The 21,570-nt window shown below is 40.1% G+C and overlaps 2 protein-coding genes across 2 annotated transcripts; one reads left to right on the top strand and one right to left on the bottom strand.

Annotated features, from left to right (window-relative positions):
- Positions 1–180: 180 nt before the first annotated feature.
- On the bottom strand, positions 181–6,175 carry LOC310737469 (ectonucleotide pyrophosphatase/phosphodiesterase family member 7). Its single transcript, XM_083561797.1, has 5 exons — positions 5,882–6,175; positions 3,464–3,609; positions 2,344–2,970; positions 753–984; positions 181–317 (listed from the first exon to the last, which is right to left on the bottom strand). The coding sequence occupies exons 1-5, from the start codon at positions 6,126–6,128 to the stop codon at positions 244–246; spliced, it is 1,326 nt and encodes a 441-aa protein (XP_083417923.1). The 5' UTR covers positions 6,129–6,175; the 3' UTR covers positions 181–243.
- Positions 6,176–7,681: 1,506 nt separating this feature from the next.
- laptm4a (lysosomal protein transmembrane 4 alpha) lies at positions 7,682–20,052 on the top strand. The gene is made up of 7 exons (XM_083562783.1): positions 7,682–7,933; positions 10,727–10,847; positions 11,015–11,091; positions 12,134–12,256; positions 12,341–12,436; positions 13,982–14,080; positions 18,897–20,052. The coding sequence occupies exons 1-7, from the start codon at positions 7,808–7,810 to the stop codon at positions 18,969–18,971; spliced, it is 717 nt and encodes a 238-aa protein (XP_083418909.1). The 5' UTR covers positions 7,682–7,807; the 3' UTR covers positions 18,972–20,052.
- Positions 20,053–21,570: the final 1,518 nt, after the last annotated feature.

The raw sequence follows: 21,570 nt of genomic DNA, 5'->3' as shown, positions 1-21,570 counted from the left end.
CTTCTGTCTTATTCATGCTTTTTCGCTTCTCTTCTTCTCTTTGTCTCAGAGAATTATATTCCTTTGGTTCCCCTTAAAATAATGTATTTAGTCTTTTTTCATAATTTTCAGCATTAAAATCAACTTAATCCGTTAAAAACATAATAATGCAATAATGTGATAAAAACCAATGGTAACAAATCGTGTAATCAAATATTTTTATTTCCTTTACTATAAATTATTACAAGTGAAAAGCGAGTGGAATTAATGGAGGAATGCGATGAACATCATGACGATTAAAAGACCGACAGACGTTTGAATTCTCCCAACATGTCCACCTAAAGCACAGAAAAAAAACAACCAAATATTACAATAATTACAAATAAACTTGAGTCTGAAATACTGCAGTATGTCGAGCAAAACACTGTATGGGCAAAAGTTTGTGGACACCTGAGCATAGGATTGATATGAGCATTAAACCTTCTAAAATCCACATTTAGAGATTTAGAAACAATGGTGTTGAGTCAGGTACTGATGTAGGTGAGAAGGTGAGGAGGCCTGGGGTGCAGTCAGCGTTCACATTCATCCTAAAGGTGTTCTAAAGCTCTATAGAAGGAGATCTTCCACTCCAGCTCATGTGAAACATATCTTTCATGCTACCATGCTTAAAAATGTCCTATATAGATGTCCTATATGAAACTTCTGCATTAGTTTCAGTTTGATTTATAGACAGACCTTTGTGCAGATGTCTTACTCAACAAACCATATCTTACCAGGGTCAGAGTCATCCACCAACATGGCTTGAGTGTCGCTGAGGCTGCCATTGTTTGGAGCTGGAGCCACACCCAGTAACTTGCACATCAGCGGGTAAATGCTCACGCTGTCGAACGGCTCGGCGAGGAAATTCTTCCTGAAATCGGGTCCAAACGCCCGGAATATGGCCTTCATGTCCATTTCTTCATTGCTGAAGCCGTGATCTCCTTTGTTCACGTAAAAGATAATTCTCTGCAATATATACATTTTCTGTCACAAAGCTAAAGAAACAATCGTTCACTCAATACAAAACAGTGTATATACCGACAAACGTTTGTGGACACCTTGACCATACGATTCGGACGCCCTTTTCGAAACATCCCATTCCACATTTCATCTCCATCTGCTGTTATAGTGACCTTCACTCTTTGGAAACTTTCCATTAGATTGTGGCGTGTGCTCGTAGAGATTCGTGGTTATCAACCATAAGTCAGGTACTGATGTACTGTAGGTGAGGTGAGGAGGCCTGAGGTGCATTCAACGTTCCAATTCAATTAAAAATGTTGAATACTGTTTAATAGCTCTATAGCAGGCCACTCAAGATCTTCCACTCTAACCCATGGAAAGCAGATCTTCATGGAGCTGGAGCTTTGAGCACAGGGGCATCGTCATCCTGGAACAGGTTTAAGTCTCCTAGTTGAAGTTAAGGGACAATTTCATGCCACCGCATCCAAAGACGTCCTGTAGATTGTGTCAACAGTTTGGGAAAGAACCACATATGGCTGGAAAGGTCAGGTGTCCCAATACTTTTGTTCATACAGTGAATTTTTATGTAGAGTTCAGAACATACAATAAACTTTCTTTCGGCTTCTCCCGTTAGGGGTCGCCACAGCGGATCCTCCGCATGTTTGATTTGGCACGTTTTTACTCTGGATGCTCTTCCTAACGCAACCCCCCAAAAATATTGGGACACCTGACTTTCCCAGCCATATGTGGTTCTTTCCCAAACTGTTATTGCAAAGTTAAAGGCACAAAATTATGTAGGACGTCTTTGGATGCTGGAGCATGAAATTTTCCCTTCACTTGAACCAGGAGACCCAAACCTGTTCCAGCATGACAATACCCTTGTGCACAAAGCCAGCTCCATGAAGATCTGCTTTGCATGGGTTGAAGTGGAAGATCTTCTGCTATAAAAATTCAACCCTATTGAAGATCTTTGGGATGAATGTGAACACTGAATGAACACAAGTCTCCACAAAATCTAGTGGAACATCTTCCCAGAAGAGTGGAGGGGATCATAAGAGCAATGGAATGGAATGCAATGCTCAAAAAGCACAAACCATACTTATGATCAGGTGTCTGCAAAACGTTTGGTAGTTATGGCCCTTATTCAGAGCGACATACATTTATACACTTGAGCAGCTATAGGGGTAGGGGTCTTGCTCGGGGGCCCAATAATGGCGCCTTGCTGTGGCTGGGATTTTAACTCACCACAATTTGGATCCAAAGTCAAATGCCTTAACCACTAAGCTACCACCTACCCCACTTTAGCTTTACTAAAGATATTTTTACTTGATAATGAGGAAGTTCTTGTAAGAGCTCAAAGCTTACCGAGTTCAAGTTGAACCCCAAGTCTCCAATGAGAACGATATCCTGAATTCTGCTATTTTTTGCAATGTGGAAGTGCTCAGGAATTTCCTCCTTCTTGTAAACAGTGAGGTTTGGATGTGCGTTCTTCAGCTTATCATAAACCTCCTGCACTTTCCCTTTCCTGGGTCTTATCATCCCAAATCCTCCGTAGTCCAGTATGTCAAAATGGGTCAGGGTTAGAAAATTCATGTACTCGGACAGCTTTATTTCCTTCACCTCGGGTTTCTTCTTAATGGTGGTCATGCCATGATCCGAGGTGATAATGACGTTGAGGTGATCGGTTAGGTTGTTCCTCTGAATCGACTCTCTCAGGTAGCCTAAGAGGCGATCGATCTGCGCGATGATCTTCCTTCTTTCTTCTGTCTCCGGTCCCACTTTGTGGCCCACGTTGTCTGGTTCTCCGTAATACAGAGTAACAAAGTCGAAATTCTCCTCGGTGTACCATCCCATAACCGTATCGATCTTCTGTCTCCACTCTGTCTCGTTATCGTCTGGGTGACCTTCTGCCTCCACCAGGGACATGTTCACGACCTGCCCGCTGTAATTCGCTCCACCTCCAGGGTAGAAATAAGACGCTGTCTTCAGGCCCTGTCAGAATTACAAGTGCAGATTTTGAAACATTGGTAAAGAAACAAAGTCTAATATATTGCGTAAGTTTAGATCTTGACAACAAGGTAATAAAACAGTTTTAACGAGGTTTTTTTTCTAGGTTTAGCCACATTAAAATGTCTTATAGTGTGGATGTCACTACAAGTAATATAATATATAAGAATGAAACACTATTAACGCATGTCTCTTTCACAAACAGGCCTTTGTAGTGCAAAAAAAAATAAAAGAAAAAAGAATAAATGAAACCAGACGTTTTTTCCTGTCGTGTGTGCAGGAAGTTACAGCTCTACCTCTGCCATGTTAATCTGTATTTTATGTGACTCTCAGGACACGCCTCGGTCTCCGTAGTGTTGCGATGCGTCGTATTCGCGTTGCAGCATCGGTGCTGAGAGAACGCGCTTTCTAAATAATAAAAGTATCTATAAAAGTAAATATCACATCTATTAATAATTATAATATAAATGCTGCTCACCTGATTTTGAGCTGTTATCCATAAAGGCAAAGCCCCGTTGTCCCACCACTCAGAACGTTTCAGCGTGTTCTTATGAGTTATTTTTAAAAGGCTTGTGGAATTAAACATCATGTTATGGACAACGCCGTGATCCTCGATCCATCTCCCTGTGTAAATAGGAAAGTGTGGATTGAGGCTCATACATGCGGAAAACAACAAGTCACAGATTCTTGCATGAGCTTAATGGAAACGCAATGGCAGGTCATGCATTTCACACCTAGTGCTTCAGTGGTGTCCTATAAGAATCTGTTCACCTCTTAATACCATCATACAGAAACCATCAATATTAGAGAGAAACCCAGTAGAACAGAAAGCAGCATCACAGACAGGAATCTCATACAGAGAGAATAAATGGCATCACTAAAGCAAGAAACCCAATGAACCCAATACAACAGGTCTCCTTTCACTGGAGCCACAACCGCACCACCCTCATACATCATCTCTAACAGAAGCATCGATATGAACCTCGGAAAATGACCCCGGGTTTTCCCTTTGCTTTTTCCGTGCGTTACGGTTTTCCTGGGGATTTGAGAAATGAATGCAAAACGTGTGTTTTTGTGCAAAAGTAAAATCTTGTACATGCGACCATATCGATTACTTCTCCTCTGTCAGCCGTTGTGGGGAAAAAAACGACAGCTATTATATCCACATGAATGTATATGTGCAGTTTGCTGCAGATGCAGGTTGCGACCTCTGACTAGTGCGCTTTCTGACCGTCCAATCAAATGACATGAAATGGATGGCCTTGGAGTGGCCAACTCACAGTCTGATTGATTAAATCAACAGCTTCGAGCAAATGGTCTTCATTTCTGAAGACTTTATTCCAATTCATGAGGTGACGGCTGAAATCTGATTGGATAGAAACGCCAAAACATCAACATTGAGACCTCACTGTTCACCTGCTGGATAATTAATCCCACCACTTCACAGGTACCTTTGGAGCAAGAGTGGTAGCTCAGTGGTTAAGGTGCTGGTTTATTGATTGGAAGGCTGGGGGTTTAAGCTAAGCTGCTACACTTAGGCCCTTGAGCAAGACCCTTAAGCCTCCAGGGGCACTGTATTATGGCTGAGATAAACAGTGTTATTCACTTTACCTGTCCTTGGGTTTAATGTTTATTGCTGATCGTTGTTTAGTTTCTGAATTTAAAGGTTACTGTAGACTGAGTAGCCATGAACATGCAGCTGAATGTCTGTGATTTATGCATAATCAGCGATTTATTACACAACCAATGATAGCATCTGTTCATTGCTCTGATTACGAGGGTTTTTTTTCCTCATCAGGAGAGACTATGAACTCTATTCAGAAATCTTAAATACTTGATTGTACTGGTTTTATCAGCACACGGGTAAAACATTTATGCATTTATTTTTTTTATTATTTTACACAAATATATTCATCAGCAAGGATTACAATTCCACACCATCGCTATACAGGAATAAATTATGTGTACAATAAAACCTATTATGAATGGACATTTTTCCAATTCTCCAGTTTGTATGAGCCATTGTTCTCATGATAGCCTCAGATTCCTGTTCTTGGCTCACAGGAGCATGTGGGCTTTAACTGCAGCTCCATCTAAATATTTGATTTGTTGTAAGTTTCTGAGATGCTGTTCTGCTCAGCATGGTTGTAAAAGGTGATAATCTAAATTACTTTATCCTTCCCGTAGGCTCAGGAGATGCCAGTCTGGTCATTTTCCTCACTCTTGCCACCTGATAGGATGGTTAGATAGCTACATGAATGCACAGGAGTATGTGAATGATAGAAATGAAATGGATAGAATAATACTCAATTTCATTTAATCTTATCCCGCTTATCCGTAATTCGGGTCGCGGGGGCAGCAGTCTAAGCAGATTCCCCAGACACTTCTCCGTGTCCAGGGATCGGGTTGTCAAGGCCCCCGCCTTCGACTGCTTCCCAATCCTCTCAGCACCGGTCCCTTACGATCCCTCCTGCAGGTGGTGAGCCCACGGGAAGGCGGCCCCACGTCACTCCGACGTCACGGTCCTTGATTTATTTTTCTCGTAAGGGTCCCCTGGAGCATAGAGGGTTAAGGGCCTTGCTCAAGGGCCCAAGAGTGGCAGCTTGGCGATACCGGGGCTTGAACCCCAGACCTCCCGATCGATAACCCAGCGCCTTAACCGCTGGAGCCACCACGCCCCCATAATACTCAATATTTTGCATAATTCTTGCATTTATTTGTATAACATTTCCACATAACACAGCTATATTTCATTTACATAACAATATATGTCAAAGATTCTCTTTAAAGCTATTTCCCAGACTGCTTGTAACTCCCTGAAGGTCTCTTAATCCCCCACAGAAAAGTGAATTGCATAAATGTGATGATTAACATTATTATGTAGCTGTTTCCTCACCTGTTATAGTGGTGAAATGTGATGGAGAAGTCATGGTGATCATCGGTGGTGTGATGTATTTTGCTTTCACTCCTTCCAGTACCAACTGGTCCATATTGGGCGTATGAACGTCTTGATCATAGTCCCATCTGAAACCATCAAACGATATGAGTAGCAGCTTGTTGTGTTTCTTGGTCCTCGTGCTGGACAACGGGACAGCGTCCAGGCAGAGCGCAACAGCAAACAGGAGCAGGAGTTTCAGCTGCATGTTGAACACAGGCAACTCCTAGAGTGCAGGTGAAGGCTTTAAATACTGTCAGTATCAGTAGCCAGATAAGATATTGCTGAGCTTTGCATTTCTCCAGGGATGTACTTTAACTCTACCTACTAATGTTGTAGATTACATTTTTATTGGACAGAAGCATTCAATTCACATGGCAGTGCCACAGAGATCATCCAAAGACGTCCCATACAATTAAATGCCTTGAAAGAAAGAAAGAAAGAAAGAAAGAAAGAAAGAAAGAAAGAAAGAAAGAAAGAAAGAAAGAAAGAAAGAAAGAAAAGGAAAAAGAAAAGTTAAAAAAGGAAAGGAAAGAAAACAAAAGAAAAAGAAAAAGAAAAAGAAAAAGAAAAGAAAAGAAAAGAAAAGAAAAGAAAAGAAAAGAAAAGAAAAGAAAAAAAAGTAAAGTAAAGAAAATAAAAAAGAAAATAGAAAGAAGTAAAAAAAATAAAAAAGAAAAGAAAGAAAGAAAGAAAGAAAGAAAGAAAGAAAGAAAGAAAGAAAGAAAGAAAGAAAGAAAGAAAAGGAAGAAAAAAAGAAAAGTTAAAAAAGGAAAGAAAAGAAAAGAAAGAAAAAGAAAAGAAAAGAAAAGGAAAGGAATTAAAAAGAAAGAAAAGAAAAAGAAAAGAAAAGAAAAGAAAAGAAAAGAAAAGAAAAGAAAAGAAAAGAAAAGAAAAAGAAAGAAAAGGAAAGGAAAGAAAAGAAAAGAAAAGAAAGAAAGAAAAAAAGAAAAGAAAAGAAAAGAAAAAGGAAAGGAAAGGAAAGGAAAGGAAAGGAAAGGAAAAGAAAAGAAAAGAAAAAGAAAAGAAAAGAAAAGAAAAGAAAAGAAAAGAAAAGAAAAGAAAGGATAGTAAAGAAAAGTAAAGAAAATAAAAAAGAAAATAAAAAAGAAAGAAAGAAAGAAAGAAAGAAAGAAAGAAAGAAAGAAAGAAAGAAAGAAAGAAAGAAAGAAAGAAAGAAAGAAAAGGAAGAAAAAAGAAAAGTTAAAAAAAGGAAAGAAAAGAAAAGAAAAGAAAAGAAAAGAAAGGAAAAGAAAGAAAAAGAAAAGAAAAGAAAAGAAAAGAAAAGAAAAGAAAAGAAAAAAAAAGAAAAGAAAAGAAAAGAAAAGAGAAGAAAAGAAAAGAAAAGAAAAGGAAAGGAATTAAAAAGAAAGAAAAGAAAAAGGAAAGAAAAGGAAAGAAAAGAAAAGGGAAAGAAAAGGGAAAGAGAAGGAAAGAAAAAAAACAAAAGAAAAGAAAGAAAAGGAAAGGAAAAGAAAGGAAAAGAAAGGAAAAGAAAAAAAGGAAAAGAAAAGAAAAGAAAAGTAAAAGAAAAGGAAAAAAGGAAAGGAAAGGAGAGGAAAAGAAGAGAAAAGAAAAGAGAAGAAAGGAAGAGAAAAGAAAAGAAAAAAAGGAAAGGAAAAGAAAAGAAAAGAAAAATAAAGAAAAGAAAAGAAAAGAAAAGAAAAGAAAAGAAAAGAAAAGAAAAGAAAAGAAAAGAAAAGAAAAGAAAAGAAAAAGCCTGTGATTATGAAAGAGGGGCGGGGTTTATGTGAGCAGGAGTGAGTGGTTGAGCGACGGTGAGAGAGAGGGGGTATATAAGGCTGCTCGGAGGCGGCGGCTGACGGAGCTGAGGGTTTTTGATGATCAGCGCCTAATAAGATTGTTATTGTTGTTATTATTTTCTTGATGTTTCTTCACAATCTGGGCACCAATATGAATTTGAAGCCGAGTCGCGATAGACTTTACACGACCCGATGTTGTGGATGCTGCCATGTCCGGACAGGAACCATTATTCTCGGTACTTGGTACATGGTACGTTGCTAATTTTTCTGAGGCGCAGCTTCAGCTAGCCGTTAGCTTTAACGGTATTTTTCCTCAACAGTCACCAAAAAAACCCAAGATTTTTTTAATAAAGAAAATTAGATTGGATAACAATAGTATTATCGGTGTTGGTATATTTGTACGGTATCTTATCATTGTGGCTATTCACGAACGCTAAATATAATAAGCTTTCGCTTGAACCGAGGCCTAGGCTAATCATGCTAAGCTACTAGCTTTCTACGACGAGCCCATTATTATTATTATTATTATTATTATCATCATTAGTATTCACAAAAACATTTCTGAAGGTGAAGGAGCTTCATGGGACGTGTTTCTTACACAGGCACATCCTAGTTTAACCTTTTAAACAATAAAAATGAGGCCAGATTTTATTTACAGGAGTATTTATATTACATCCACAGTGTATTATACTGTATACTGTACAATTCAGCAGGATTACATCAGTTATAACTGTGCACATGAAGATATATTCGAATACAAACAAATATCTTTCATAATTTGTTGTGAACGCATGATAAAATCCTGAATATGTTGTGAAAATGGCAAGTTTGAGTAATTATAAGTAAAAGAAATGTATATATTCATTAATTCTCATGGTTGAGTTTGTGTTTCCGATTGTGTTTCGGCGTATTTCCTTTTGCAACAGGAAACAGGAAGTCAGCGCGCCGGAATTTGACAGCCAGTTACGCTCTACACGTATCCGTCCGATGGTGTTTGACGCTCCGAGAACTAGTTTGTGTGGCAAAGCCCTATTTGGACGGGATTAATTTACATTTCAGGTTACATTTCCTGTACATGGGTGCAACTTCCTGTTATACAGGAGCTCCTGCGGGATTTTCTTTCCCGATCAGCCGAGTCGGCGTTATTCTCCATCCTCCTCCTCTGAGAGAATTACAGGAACGGGCCCTGTTCGGATCAGATTCGTACTCGGATGTTTTTTTGTTTTTGCACCATGGCGGGCGGAGAGAGGTTCTGGATCCGCGAAGACGCTCCTTTTCAGAACCGAGATGCATAATCGCTTCGTATTGTGCTTCAGGAAGTGATTGATCTCTGGGTGGAGGAGCAACGGTATGCAGGACATGACGTCTGTGTAGAAATACACGAACGTGTGTCTGGACTAAACTTTCCGACGTGAGCTGAGGTTGGATAAATGACACGTCTCTAACGTTCTTAATGCAGCACGGACAAGAAGACGGGCATGGCCAGTTCTGGTGGGGGGGGGGGGAAATAAACCACAAGAAAATAAACCCATGTATGTTTAATCCCCTCTGAATAGGGCTGTAATGAAATTAAAGCTTTACTTCAAATCAGATCTATAATCCTTTTTATATATATATATATATATATATATATATATATATATATATATTTATTTAGTTTTATTATTTTGGTCTACTACAGATACCAGATGGAAAGTATAGAAACCTCTGTTTCACAGTTATCATCTCATTGGTCTCCATAACGCTAAGTGATTGTGTTTCAGCGCTTTCTCTACCCTTTAGTGTCCCCATGGTTTTTATTATTAACAAAACACCGACTTCTAACCTGACTTCGAGTCGCGTTTCATCCAGTGTTTGAATAGAACTCGGGTCTCGTATAGTTTGGATTTCTTATTTGGGGATTTATTCCGAAGGCGATCTATCGCACACACCGAACGCTTCTCTACTTCCAAATAAGAACGTTCGCTGTCCTCACTGTTCAGAGAAGTTGAACATGTCGTGAAGTTTATTAGTCGGATCACACACTCAACACAAGTCATGCCAACACACGTACACGCACTTCGTAAGTAGAAGTTCTTCGTTTCGAACTGAAGTGAACGCTGCTCGGTGTTTAGAGTCGGGGATCGCTTCTCAATAATCTTCACGAATTCTTCAGCGACTTTGTTCATAGTGTTCAGGATTATTCAGTCAGGTGGATTAACATAAAAAGAGTAACCGATGAAGCCTCAAACATGTCAGCTGCCGAAGAGGAAACTTGCAAAACCTAAAAACTCAGTAGAACCCTTTGTATTTATAACCTGCTGAATCCAGTAGCACGCTTCTCCACCAAGCAGCACAGCGACAATCTGTATTCTGTGTGTGTGTGTGTGTGTGTGTGTGTGTGTGTGTGTGTGTGTGTGTGTGTGTGTGTGTGTGTGTGTGTGTGTGTGTGTGTGTGTGTGGCTTTTTCCTCCTTGTTGAACTTGAAAACAACAAGCAGCGTTTTCCTTGTAGAAGTGCCTCCATACACAAAGGAAGATGTTTAGTGAAAATACAGGAGATGAAAACCCACCCAGGCTGCTTACACTACACAAGAGCACTAGGTTGGGTTCTAATTCACCTATAGCTTGTAAACATTAGTGAATACGATGTCATTTTTCCTTCAGTCGAAGACCCCAGAATGATGATGTTTTGCTATGAAACTGTTTTAAATCTATCAGACGTGCAAAATAGTGAGAAAGTTTGCAGACAAATGTTTGACCCATGTAAAGATTTTATAATATTGGCTCCACCCACATGCACTGCTTTGTATAATATCTGGATTAGGATTATCGTAACTATATTTTCTTTAACCATAGGATTAGCACAAAACCCCCATGTTAGTTTGCCAATCTTTTATAATTCAGGATTGCAAAAGGGGTTATTTCCAGACGTTTTCAGTGTTTTCAGTCGTCTCGTGTTTGTAGTCGATACGTTAGTGATGACTAACGTGATGACATCACGGCATCTACAGATCTGTGTTTGTTGTAGCATGCAGTCATTTTAATAGCTTTGTGTTAATTAGGTCGTGAACTTGCTGATGGGAATCCTGTTGACGGTGGCTGTGACCCATCCTGAGAACGTGCCCTCGGTCGACCTGCAGTACGAGGTCATCGAACACTACTTCGCCTCAGACCGAATGTCAGGTACAGATGCGTTACACTGGCATGCAATCGGTGCCTCTTTGTACTTTAATTGCCAATTTGTTGTTGTTGTTGTTGTTGTTGTTGTTGTTGTTGTTGTTGTTGTTGTTTTTTTTTTTTTTTTTTTTTATCTGAACAGCTCATTGTTTAATTTCTACTTTCTGATTTAGAAAATGCTTGTGTGGGATTTGCCATCTCCCTCCTGATGCTCACCATCAGTGCCATGATGGTGTATGGAGCCATTACTGTGAGTGTATTGAAGCAAACTACAGGTTTGAGGTTATACAGCTATAATGGTACCTGCTGACTCATGTGATTTTATACAATCGCTAATCACGTGGCAGCTGATCTTCTACCTTTACAAATGTGGTGATCAGAAAAGCATCTCAAAACCCCACAACATGGTGTAGCATGTGATTAATGTTCATAGCTGACTCAATCAAAACCTGATGTCATCATTAGCTTCTGTAGTTGATTCACCCCCAGATTTTAATTTGTTTAAGTTGCTCGTCTGCTCACCACACGTCTATAGCGTGTTTATTTAAATCTTCCTTTCTCTACTTGGTTTTTACTTGTTCTTTCTTTACTTCTTACTTTCCTTATTTATTGTTTTTCTTTCATTTTCCTCTTTTTTTTCCTTTTATGTTTCTTTCTGTCTTTATTTTTTGTTCTTTCTTTACTTATTTATTTGATTTAAATGCTTGTTGTAAAATATTTAGCAAAATATTTGTCAAAGTAAAACAAACCTACTATAAAAAACAAAGCGGTTTTTACAAAGAAAAAAAAAAAACAGGCACAGATGCAAGCGCATTTATCACGTAATACCCGCAGGCTTAGATTTCTTTTTTTCTTTTTTTCGTCATTAATTCATATGTAAAGTCTCTGATCTCGTTCTGTCTGCACTCTGCAGTCTTGCACGCTTGTCCTCCACAGCAGGTTTGAGTTCCTGGATTTTCTACAATAGTTCCCGGTATAATGGCACATAATCACCGTGTCATTTGTTGCTTAGTTAATGAATGTAGTGTCTGTAATAGATTACCCTTTGTCCTCTATTACATCTACTTAATAACCTATTAACCTTACATTCTTCTTATCTACGGGGGGGGGGGGGGGGGGGCTTTCTTAGTAGTCCTTTTGATCTTTTCTGCATTAGACTCACTTCAAGTAGCACATGCTCGGGACTAGAGTCAGAAAATCTAGGACGGAGAATTTAGTTAGATAGAAACAATACACTGAAAGCTCAGACACATAGAAATGAAGCTGTGTGTGTGTGTGTGTGTATCCTGCAGCACCGTGACGGCTGGCTGATCCCATTTTTCTGCTATCAGCTGTTTGACTTTGCTCTGAGCTGCTTGGTGGCCATCAGCTCCCTCACCTACCTGCCCAGGATCAAGGATTATTTGGATCAACTGGTCAGTGTTTTTATTTATTTATTTTTCCACTGTTAAGAGAACAATATTTTTAGGAACACATGTTTTTCGTTCTCTTATTCGCAGCCTGACTTCCCGTACAAAGACAACCTTCTTTCTCTGGACTCCAGCTGCCTTCTGCTTTTTGTGCTCATCTTCTTTGCTCTCCTCATCATCCTGAAGGTATGGACCAGTCTCTACTAGTATGCAGCACATATATTGTATTAAAAGGCGGGTAAGCCGATGCCAGTAAATAGCTTATCTGGCAATTTCCGATTGACATCTGTGAGTAGACCTATAAACCATTTAAATATACACAACCTGTGCAAAAGTATTGGTACACTTGACTTTTCTACCCATATGTGGTTCCTTCCCACACTGATACCACAGAGTTGTAGGTGGAGGCACTCAGTTGTACAGGAAGACTTTGTATGTGGTTGCATTAAAATTTCCTTTCACTTTAACAAAGAAAACCTTAACTGCTTCAGCATGACAACGCCCGTGTGCACAAAGCCAGACCCATGAAGATATGCTTTACCAGGGTTGGAGTATATAAAGGGTTGGACTATAGGGCTCCAGCCCTATTAAACACCTTTGGGATGAATTTGAACGTTGACTGCACCCCAGGCCTCCTCAACTCACCATACATCAGTACCTGCCTTTACTGACACTCCTGTGTCTGATTGAAAACTAATCTCCATAATATATAGTGTAACATCTTCCCAGAAGATTAAAGGTTGTTATAGCCGTGTATGGGGATTAAATGTGGAACAGGATGTTCAAAAATGCATGTGACTATTTGCTCAGGTGTCCACAAACCTTTGTCCATGTAACGTATTTAAACTTCTAAGGAATATAGAGACTTGTATATTTTTTAACTGTTATCAGTGAAGTTGAGGATTTGGTTAAGCAGATATTACTTATTTTTATTTTTACAATAATGAATTATAGACAGTCAGTGACACTTGTGGTTTTTGAGAGACAGGTGCATGTTCCTTTTGTTTCTACGCAACAAACTAGGTGAGATAACTGTATGAAGTTTTGCTTTGACCAAACAAATCTATAAACGTTCTACTTTTATTTTCTTTGAAAAGTCCTCCATTAGCATGAATTACACTGTACACACTCTTGGTATCTGGACAGTTCGTTCCTCCAAACATACAGCTGAAATACTTCACCTCTTGTAAAACTTGCCAAAGACGTTCTTAACTAGTTGGAGATTTCTTCCTGACCTCGTGATACAGTTCATCCCAGGGCAGTTCAATAGGATTTAGATGCGGTGACTGGGCAGGTCATTCCACGATAAAATAACTCTCCAGACATATGCTTCCAAGGAGCAGCAGTCCAGACGGAAGTGCATGGTGTTGAAGCATGGAATGTGAGCCATGTTTGTTCATTTCACTTTTTCCAGAATAATTCTCCAACATCCTCTGCTCCAAATCAACCCCAAACCTTTACGCGTCCACTTCCATGTGTTACTGTGGGGGTGAGGGACTCTGATCAAATCATCTCTCCTGTTCTCTGTCTTACACAAGTTCTTCTGTTCGATACCAAAAAACAGAACTTTCTTCCAGTCATATGTTTCACTTTTTTTTTTTTTTTTTTCTATGCAACAAACTCAATAAACGCATGACTGCGTTTCATACTTTTGACATTCAGAGTATATTACAAGTATGTTTGTATAAAAATACTCCTCTAAATATTATCCTTTTGTTGTTCTTCCAACAGGCTTATTTGATCAACTGCGTGTGGAACTGCTACAAATATATCAACAATAGAAACATGCCAGAGATCGCTGTCTATCCTGCTTTTGAGGCTCCACCTCAGGTATGTTCACATTTGCACACTACCACAGACATCAAGCTGTAGAGACCGTGTTTTTGTTTTAGTTTTATTTTTTTGTATTTTTTTTTTTTTTACTGGCCTGTTGAGTAGCCACTAAGGTCATTTGGTTATTTATAATCCAGATTTATGCAAATTGTTCATCAATGTCATATTTTAGTTTCACTCTTCACTTACATTTGAATAACAAATATGCAGTTCATAGCTCTATTACTCGGATGGGCATGTAAGAGAGTGCATACGGTTAAAAGGAAATAATCAACAAACCAGGTGGTGTAATATATTTGTTCATAACACGTTTATGATGGTTTATTCCTCTTATACAACAGCCGTGTCTTCACAATTGGAGTTTTATAATCGTGGAATAACTTTATGTTCAGGTTATTGTTCTAAGCAAAGCTGTAGATTACTGTGACTATTTCCTGTTATCACTTCTGCTGTACCGGCTATAAATAGGCACGTCTTCGCTTTCTCTCGAAGCTTCGCCCCGTCATCGTTTAAAAGTCTGCTCAACAAGTCCCCGCAAATGAAGGGTTGCTATAGCAACAATAACGTGCCAGAACGAGTGCTTTTATTATGAACCTGTGGCTGCACGAGTGTCAGAGCCGCCGTTGGCAAAAACAAATCCACGTAGTCTGACTACAGAGTGAATGTATGACTTAGCGTTTCAGTTACAAAGCCGTTTGACACCATTGTTTAAGTTTTATGCCCCGATTTCAGACGATCACAAGTGTCCAGTGACCCTGCAGCCGTATATACACATTTGTAGACTTTTTCTTTTCCTCTACTCAAATATGTGCAGTTTTTTGGTAGTTATCGTGTTTCGTCAATAGAGGGCGCTCTCCCTGTATAAATGTCTATTATTCATAGTCAGACGCAGAATTTATATATATATATATATACACACACACACACACACACACACACACACACACAGTGGGTACGGAAAGTATTCAGACCCCCTTAAATTTTTCACTCTTTGTTATATTGCAGCCATTTGCTAAAATCATTTAAGTTCATTCTTCTTCCTCATGAATGTACACACAGCTCCCCATACTGACAGAAAAACACAGAATTGTTGACATTGTTGCAGATTTATTAAAAAAGAAAAACTGAAATATCACATGGTCCTAAGAATTCAGACCCTTTGCTGTGACACTCATATATTTAACTCGGGTGCTTTCCATTTCTTCTGATCATCCTTGAGATGGTTCTACACCTTCATTTGAGTCCAGCTGTGTTTGATTATACTGATTGGACTTGATTAGGAAAGCCACACACCTGTCTATATAAGACCTTCCAGATCACAATGCATGTCAGAGCAAATGAGAATCATGAGGTCAAAGGAACTGCCTGAAGAGCTCAGAGACAGAATTGTGGCAAGGCACAGATCTGGCCAAGGTTACAAAAAGATTTCTGCTGCACTTAAGGTTCCTAAGAGCACAGTGGCCTCCATAATCCTCAAATGGAAGACGTTTGGGACGACCAGAACCCTTCCTAGAGCTGGCCGTCCGGCCAAACTGAGCTATCGGGGAGAAAAACCTTGGTGAGAGAGGTAAAGAAGAACCCAAAGATCACTGTGGCTGAGCTCTAGAGATGCAGTCGGGAGATGGGAGAAAATTGTAGAAAGTCAACCATCACTGCAGCCCTCCACCAGTCGCGGCTTTATGGCAGAGTGGCCCGACGGAAGCCTCTCCTCAGTGTAAGACACATGAAAGCCCGCATGGAGTTTGCTAAAAAACACCTGAAGGACTCCAAGATGGTGAGAAATAAGATTCTCTGGTCTGATGAGACCAAAATAGAACTTTTTGGCCTTAATTCTAAGCGGTATGTGTGGAGAAAACCAGGCACTGCTCATCACCTGTCCAATACAGTCTCAACAGTGAAGCATGGTGGTGGCAGCATCCTGCTGTGGGGGTGTTTTTCAGCTGCAGGGACAGGACGACTGGTTGCAATCGAGGGAAAGATGAATGCGGCCAAGTACAGGGATATCCTGGACAAAAACCTTCTCCAGAGTGCTCTGGACCTCAGACTGGGCCGAAGGTTTACCTTCCAACAAGACAATGACCCTAAGCACACAGCTAAAATAACGAAGGAGTCGCTTCACAACAACTCCGTGACTGTTCTTGAATGGCCCAGCCAGAGCCCTGACTTAAACCCAATTGAGCATCTCTGGAGAGACCTAAAAATGGCTGTCCACCAACGTTTACCATCCAACCTGACAGAACTGGAGAGGATCTGCAAGGAGGAATGGCAGAGGATCCCCAAATCCAGGTGTGAAAGACTTGTTGCATCTTTCCCAAAAAGACTCCTGGCTGTATTAGATCAAAAGGGGGCTTCTACTAAATACTGAGCAAAGGGTCTGAATACTTAGGACCATGTGATATTTCAGTTTTTCTTTTTTAATAAATCTGCAACAATGTCAACAATTCTGTGTTTTTCTGTCAGTATGGGGAGCTGTGTGTACATTCATGAGGAAGAAGAATGAACCTAAATTATTTTAGCAAATGGCTGCAATATAACAGAGTGAAAAATGTAAGGGGGTCTGAATACTTTCCGTACCCTGTGTGTGTGTGTGTGTGTGTGTGTGTGTGTGTGTGTGTGTGTGTGTGTGTGTGTGTGTGTGTGTGTGTGTGTGTGTGTGTGTGTGTGTGTGTGTGTGTGTGTGTGTGTGTGTGTGTGTGTGTGTGTGTGTGTGCCTACAGCGATCGTGTCAGACAGTGGGTCATGTCTAAGGGGGAGGGGACGACAGGGTAGTGTGACCCTGATGTCTACTGTGGGGTTTGAGCTGAGAAACCACACACACACATAACACACAAACACCCTGATGCATTTAATTGCTGAAAAATGCCACAAACATTCCGAATCTCCAAAACACCGCAATCAGAAATGATAAAAGTGAGAAACACTGAAATCTATTTTTGGTCCCCACAAGATTAAACTGCTCAGATATTCCTTTCTTTGTGGGGACTAGGGCTGTGTATCTACAAGACTCTTACGATATGAATTGTATCATGATACAGAAGTCACAATACGAGTAACCTATGTCTCTTTGTGTGTGTGTGTGTGTGTGTGTGTGTGTGTGTGTGTGTGTGTGTGTAAAATATACGCTGCACACTTATTTTATCGATTGAGCAAAAGTTTGCATCTTTTAACAAGATCTCAAGATGTATACATTTTTTACACATGAGTTTCTGACTCTTTAAACCAGGAAACATGCACTTCCTTTGAGTTTTACACATCCTAAAGACTTACCCAACCTCCGTTCTGGGTTTCCTGTGAGCAAATCAGAATAACGGAAAACAGAAAAAGGAGTCCTTTTACAGCAATGAAGAACTGCCATGTTTTGGGATGATCATCTTTCTGGAACAGAATGTATACAGAAAAAGAGGATCACATGCAAAGAGCTAAAGAAATAAAACCGGATACAAATTCCAAATCGAACAAGCCAAGTGGCATGTGGAATAAAATAAGATTTGGTGTGGGTGGTCATCCAGGTGCAGTTATCTGGAACTTGAGTCATGTCAAATGGACTTCTATCTGGTTGGCTTGAAACATATCCCTACATGCCTTCAGGCTGGGTTTCTGCCCCAAAGCGTATAGCATTGTGTCAAAGAGACCCTGAAGTCGACACTGGAGTCCCTTAAAGAGGCTTTCCAGGGAGGGGGGGGATTCTTGAGCCTGGGGCATACACATTTGTGGAATCTTGCCAACTTCCATTACGTCGACCGACTTTTTTTTTAGCATTTTATTTTTTTTAAGTAATCGCCATCGGCCGATTTATTATAGAGCAATCTGTGCGCATACGCTCTGTGCTTGCGTGAAGGAGCAGAACTTTCGTACCAGCAGGTGGCAGTATTCTGTTTTCGGCATCCAAACAGGGAAACCGGAAGAGCGCGAAAACTGAATATATAAAGCCTGCAGTTCTTCGTTTGTTTTCCTCTTGTGCTCTTTCTCGCTGACGAGCTCCACCTCTGAGTTGACGTGCAGAATCGTCTGAAAAACAACTGATGTCGTCCGACCAGAGCCAACGCTGCAGAGCACACCGGAAAAACTAATGCCAGTCGACGCTTAAAAAGCACCGGCGTTCCCGCCCCGACGTTCTTACCCTTCACTCTTAATCTTGCTGTATTTTTTAATTGTTAAATATGATAACATCTGGAGCGGGAATGAGAGAAACTTTTTGGAACGGTTTTGTTAGTGACCCACATCACTTGAATCCAAACAAAAAGTGTAGTTGATTATTATAATATAATAATAAATGTATAGTGTATATATATGTTGTGAAAACGTGTGGATTAGTGAATAGAGAGAAGTCAAGTGCAAATAATTTATGCAGGGGTCACGTAGTGCCTGTAGAGACAATGTAGAGTAGAGAATGAGGTAAAGTTTAAGTAGAACGGGAATGACAGGATGTTACAATCACGTTAAAACCCATGTTAAATGTTGCATCGGTTTGAAGGCAAGCTTTTGCACGGAGCTGCGTAAGCCTCCAAATCTGTCCTCATTCATTATGAGAGATCTACGATCGGTTATTAAAAAATAGACTTGTGAAAGGAGTGTCAAGTTCCCTGAAATGGGGAAGTCCGTAAACAGACATTTACACTATAACGAAATTAAAGACCAAAAATACAGGAACTGTTTCATGTATGTTTCACAAATGCTTCAAGAGAAACCCGGTTTCATTTCACCTCCCTGAATAAAGAAAATCACCTACATATTACACCCCTCTGGTGTTTTTGTTTTGAAGTTACAATCCAAGATGACTCTGCTAAACTTGTCTGTCTTGTGTGTCCCACAGTACATCCTTCCCACCTACGAAATGGCCATGACGATGCCGACGAAGGAGCCTCCTCCCCCTTACATGCCCGCCTGAAAACCCCCGTCCGCGATCAAGTCACTGCAGATGGTGTCCTTGGGTTGTTTTTTGTTGTTGTTTTTTTCCCCTCCCTGGATCCGATTGCACTCCAGTCTTTAGGACGGAGGGTGTTACGGTTCCCCACCACTTTATCACTTTAAATCTCTCTCTCTCTCTCTCTCTCTCTCTCTCTCTCTCTCTGCATATTGCATAGACTTAACCATCGTCATCATCCGCATGACTTCTCATAAACACGTTGTGACAGCTCATCACAGATCTATTTTTGTAAAGAATATTAAAAACGCAGTAAGCGGGTTTTAGGGGGGGGGGGTGTTGTCCTCTAGGAGGGGTATTCGGGGTCACAGTGTTAAAGCCATTGTGTGAGCTGGGTCGCATAGTGACTTGTGCTTCTGACCGCTTTTTTGTATAGTTTTATTCATAGTGAACCATTCTAATGTTTTGAAACGTTTGTACTCGGGTGACGTAGATCATCTGCCAGCAGGCAACGCACATGAAGCAGTGTGAGCTTTCTTTTTTTTTTTTTCTTCTTTTTTTTTTTTTTTTTTTTTCGCTTGCTTTACTCTACTAATATTTCGAAGCACTACTTTTCCAGCCGGCTAACGCGAAGGATTCCGCTAGTTTAAACACCGGTCATGACAATCCAATGTGAAATTTAAAAAAAAAAAGTCTTCTTTTTCTTTTTTCTGTGTATAATTTTGTGTGAAAGTTTCAAAAGAATAAAAATAAAAATGCAACGCGTTCACGGGCATAAGAGGTTTTAGCACTTTATCATGTTTTATATCCAAGTGTCGTACCAGTTCTTACATCCGATCATCCATCAGACTCCACCGCACGCCACCATCTTGGCAGCGTTCGCCGTGCCGTGCCGTGTCGTGGTAGATAGTGTTCATGCTTTTTAATGCGTCGCTGACGAGTGGAGGCTCTCCTCTCACGAGACAATGCTTTGGATAAACATGACTCTCTGCTAGTATTGTGAAAATCAGTCGATGCATGCTACTCTGTTTATTGGTCTCGCTTTTATTTCTTGTACACTTTCTGGTAAGTCGATTAATTCAGTAATAAACATTTGGAAACATTGGTTCGTTTCGCTTTCTTGGGTTTGCGAGCGCAGACGACGAGGTCAAACACGAACAGCTACAAATGAAGGGAAATTTGAAGTGAACCATTTTGTTAATTGAAGCTAAATAAAATACTCTTCGTGTAGCAGTACTGATTTGCTGTCCTCTAAAAAATAACTCAACATAGTCATTATTGTCTAAATAACTGGCAACTAAAGTGAGTACACCCTCAGCACAGTTATGTAGCACTGCCTTAATCCTCCTGGGTATGGAATTCATCAGAGCTGTGCAGGTTGTTGCTGGGATCCTCTTCCACTCCTCCATAATGACATCACAAAGCTGCTGGATGTTTGACACGTGGTGCTTCGCCACCTTCCACTTGAGGAGCCCCACAGGTGCTCAATAGGGTTCAGCTCTTGAGACATACTTGGCCTCACCTTCAGATTCCTCAGCAAGGCAGTTGTCATCTTGGTAGTGCGTTTGAGGTCATGTTTAAATACTGCCGTTCAGCCCATTTTCTGAAGGAGGCGTCATCATCTATTTCAGAATCTCACAGTACATTTTGGAATCCATGTTTCCCTTGTGCTCCCCGGTGCCAGCAGCACTCATGCAGCCCCAGACCATGATGATACCACCACCATGCTTGACTGTAGGCAAAACAATTTTGTTGGTTCTCCTCACCAGTGTGTCACCGCACATGCTGGACACCATCTGAGCCAAACAAGTTTATCGGGATTTTGTGTGACCGCTTCAGAAGAGACATCCTTCTGGAATGACAGCCATGAAAACAGACTTGTTGCAGTGTGTGGTGTAAAGTCTGAACACTGACAAGGAACCTTGAGGAAAACCTCTGTATGACCCTGACCACTGTACTGTAACACTTGTTTCAGAGTGATACCGATCTTACAGCCTCGGCATCTTTGGTGAGACAACTCGCTTTAGTTGCCAGTTATTTAGACAATAGTGACTGTATGTTGTTATTTTTAGAGGACAGTACATTTCTACTGAAAGGATACACAAATGGTTGTTGAAATGTCAGGGGTGTACTTACTGTATATACAACAGATATCCTATTCATTTATATTTTGTAAATCGCTTATGACAGTAGACTTTGTCACAAAGCTGCTTTACAGAAATAAATTAAAGTTCTACATTTTAAAGTTTTAAATTTGCCTGCATAAGTTTATCCCTATACAGGTTCATCTCAATAAATAAGAATATCATTAAAAAGTTGATTTATTTTATTAATACAATACAAAAAGTCAAACTGGTATATTATATAGATTCATCACACACTGATATATTTCAAGTGTTTATTTCTTTTAATGTTGATGATTTTGGCTCACAGCTGATGAAAACCCCAAATTCAGTATCTCAGAAAATTAAAAGCATTGCTAAAAAGTTCAATATTGGAGACTTGTGGTGTCACACACCAATCATCTCATTCACCTGCAAAGGTTTCCTGAACCTCAGTCTGGTTCACGCTCCACAATCATGGGGGAAGACGATCATTGACCCCCTGCACATGGAGTGTGAGA

Source organism: Silurus aristotelis, assembly GCF_946808225.1.
Source record: "Silurus aristotelis genome assembly, chromosome: 15".
Lineage (NCBI taxonomy): Eukaryota > Metazoa > Chordata > Actinopteri > Siluriformes > Siluridae > Silurus > Silurus aristotelis.
Note: the sequence above shows the minus strand (reverse complement) of the source record. Positions and strands in the feature narration are given on the sequence as shown.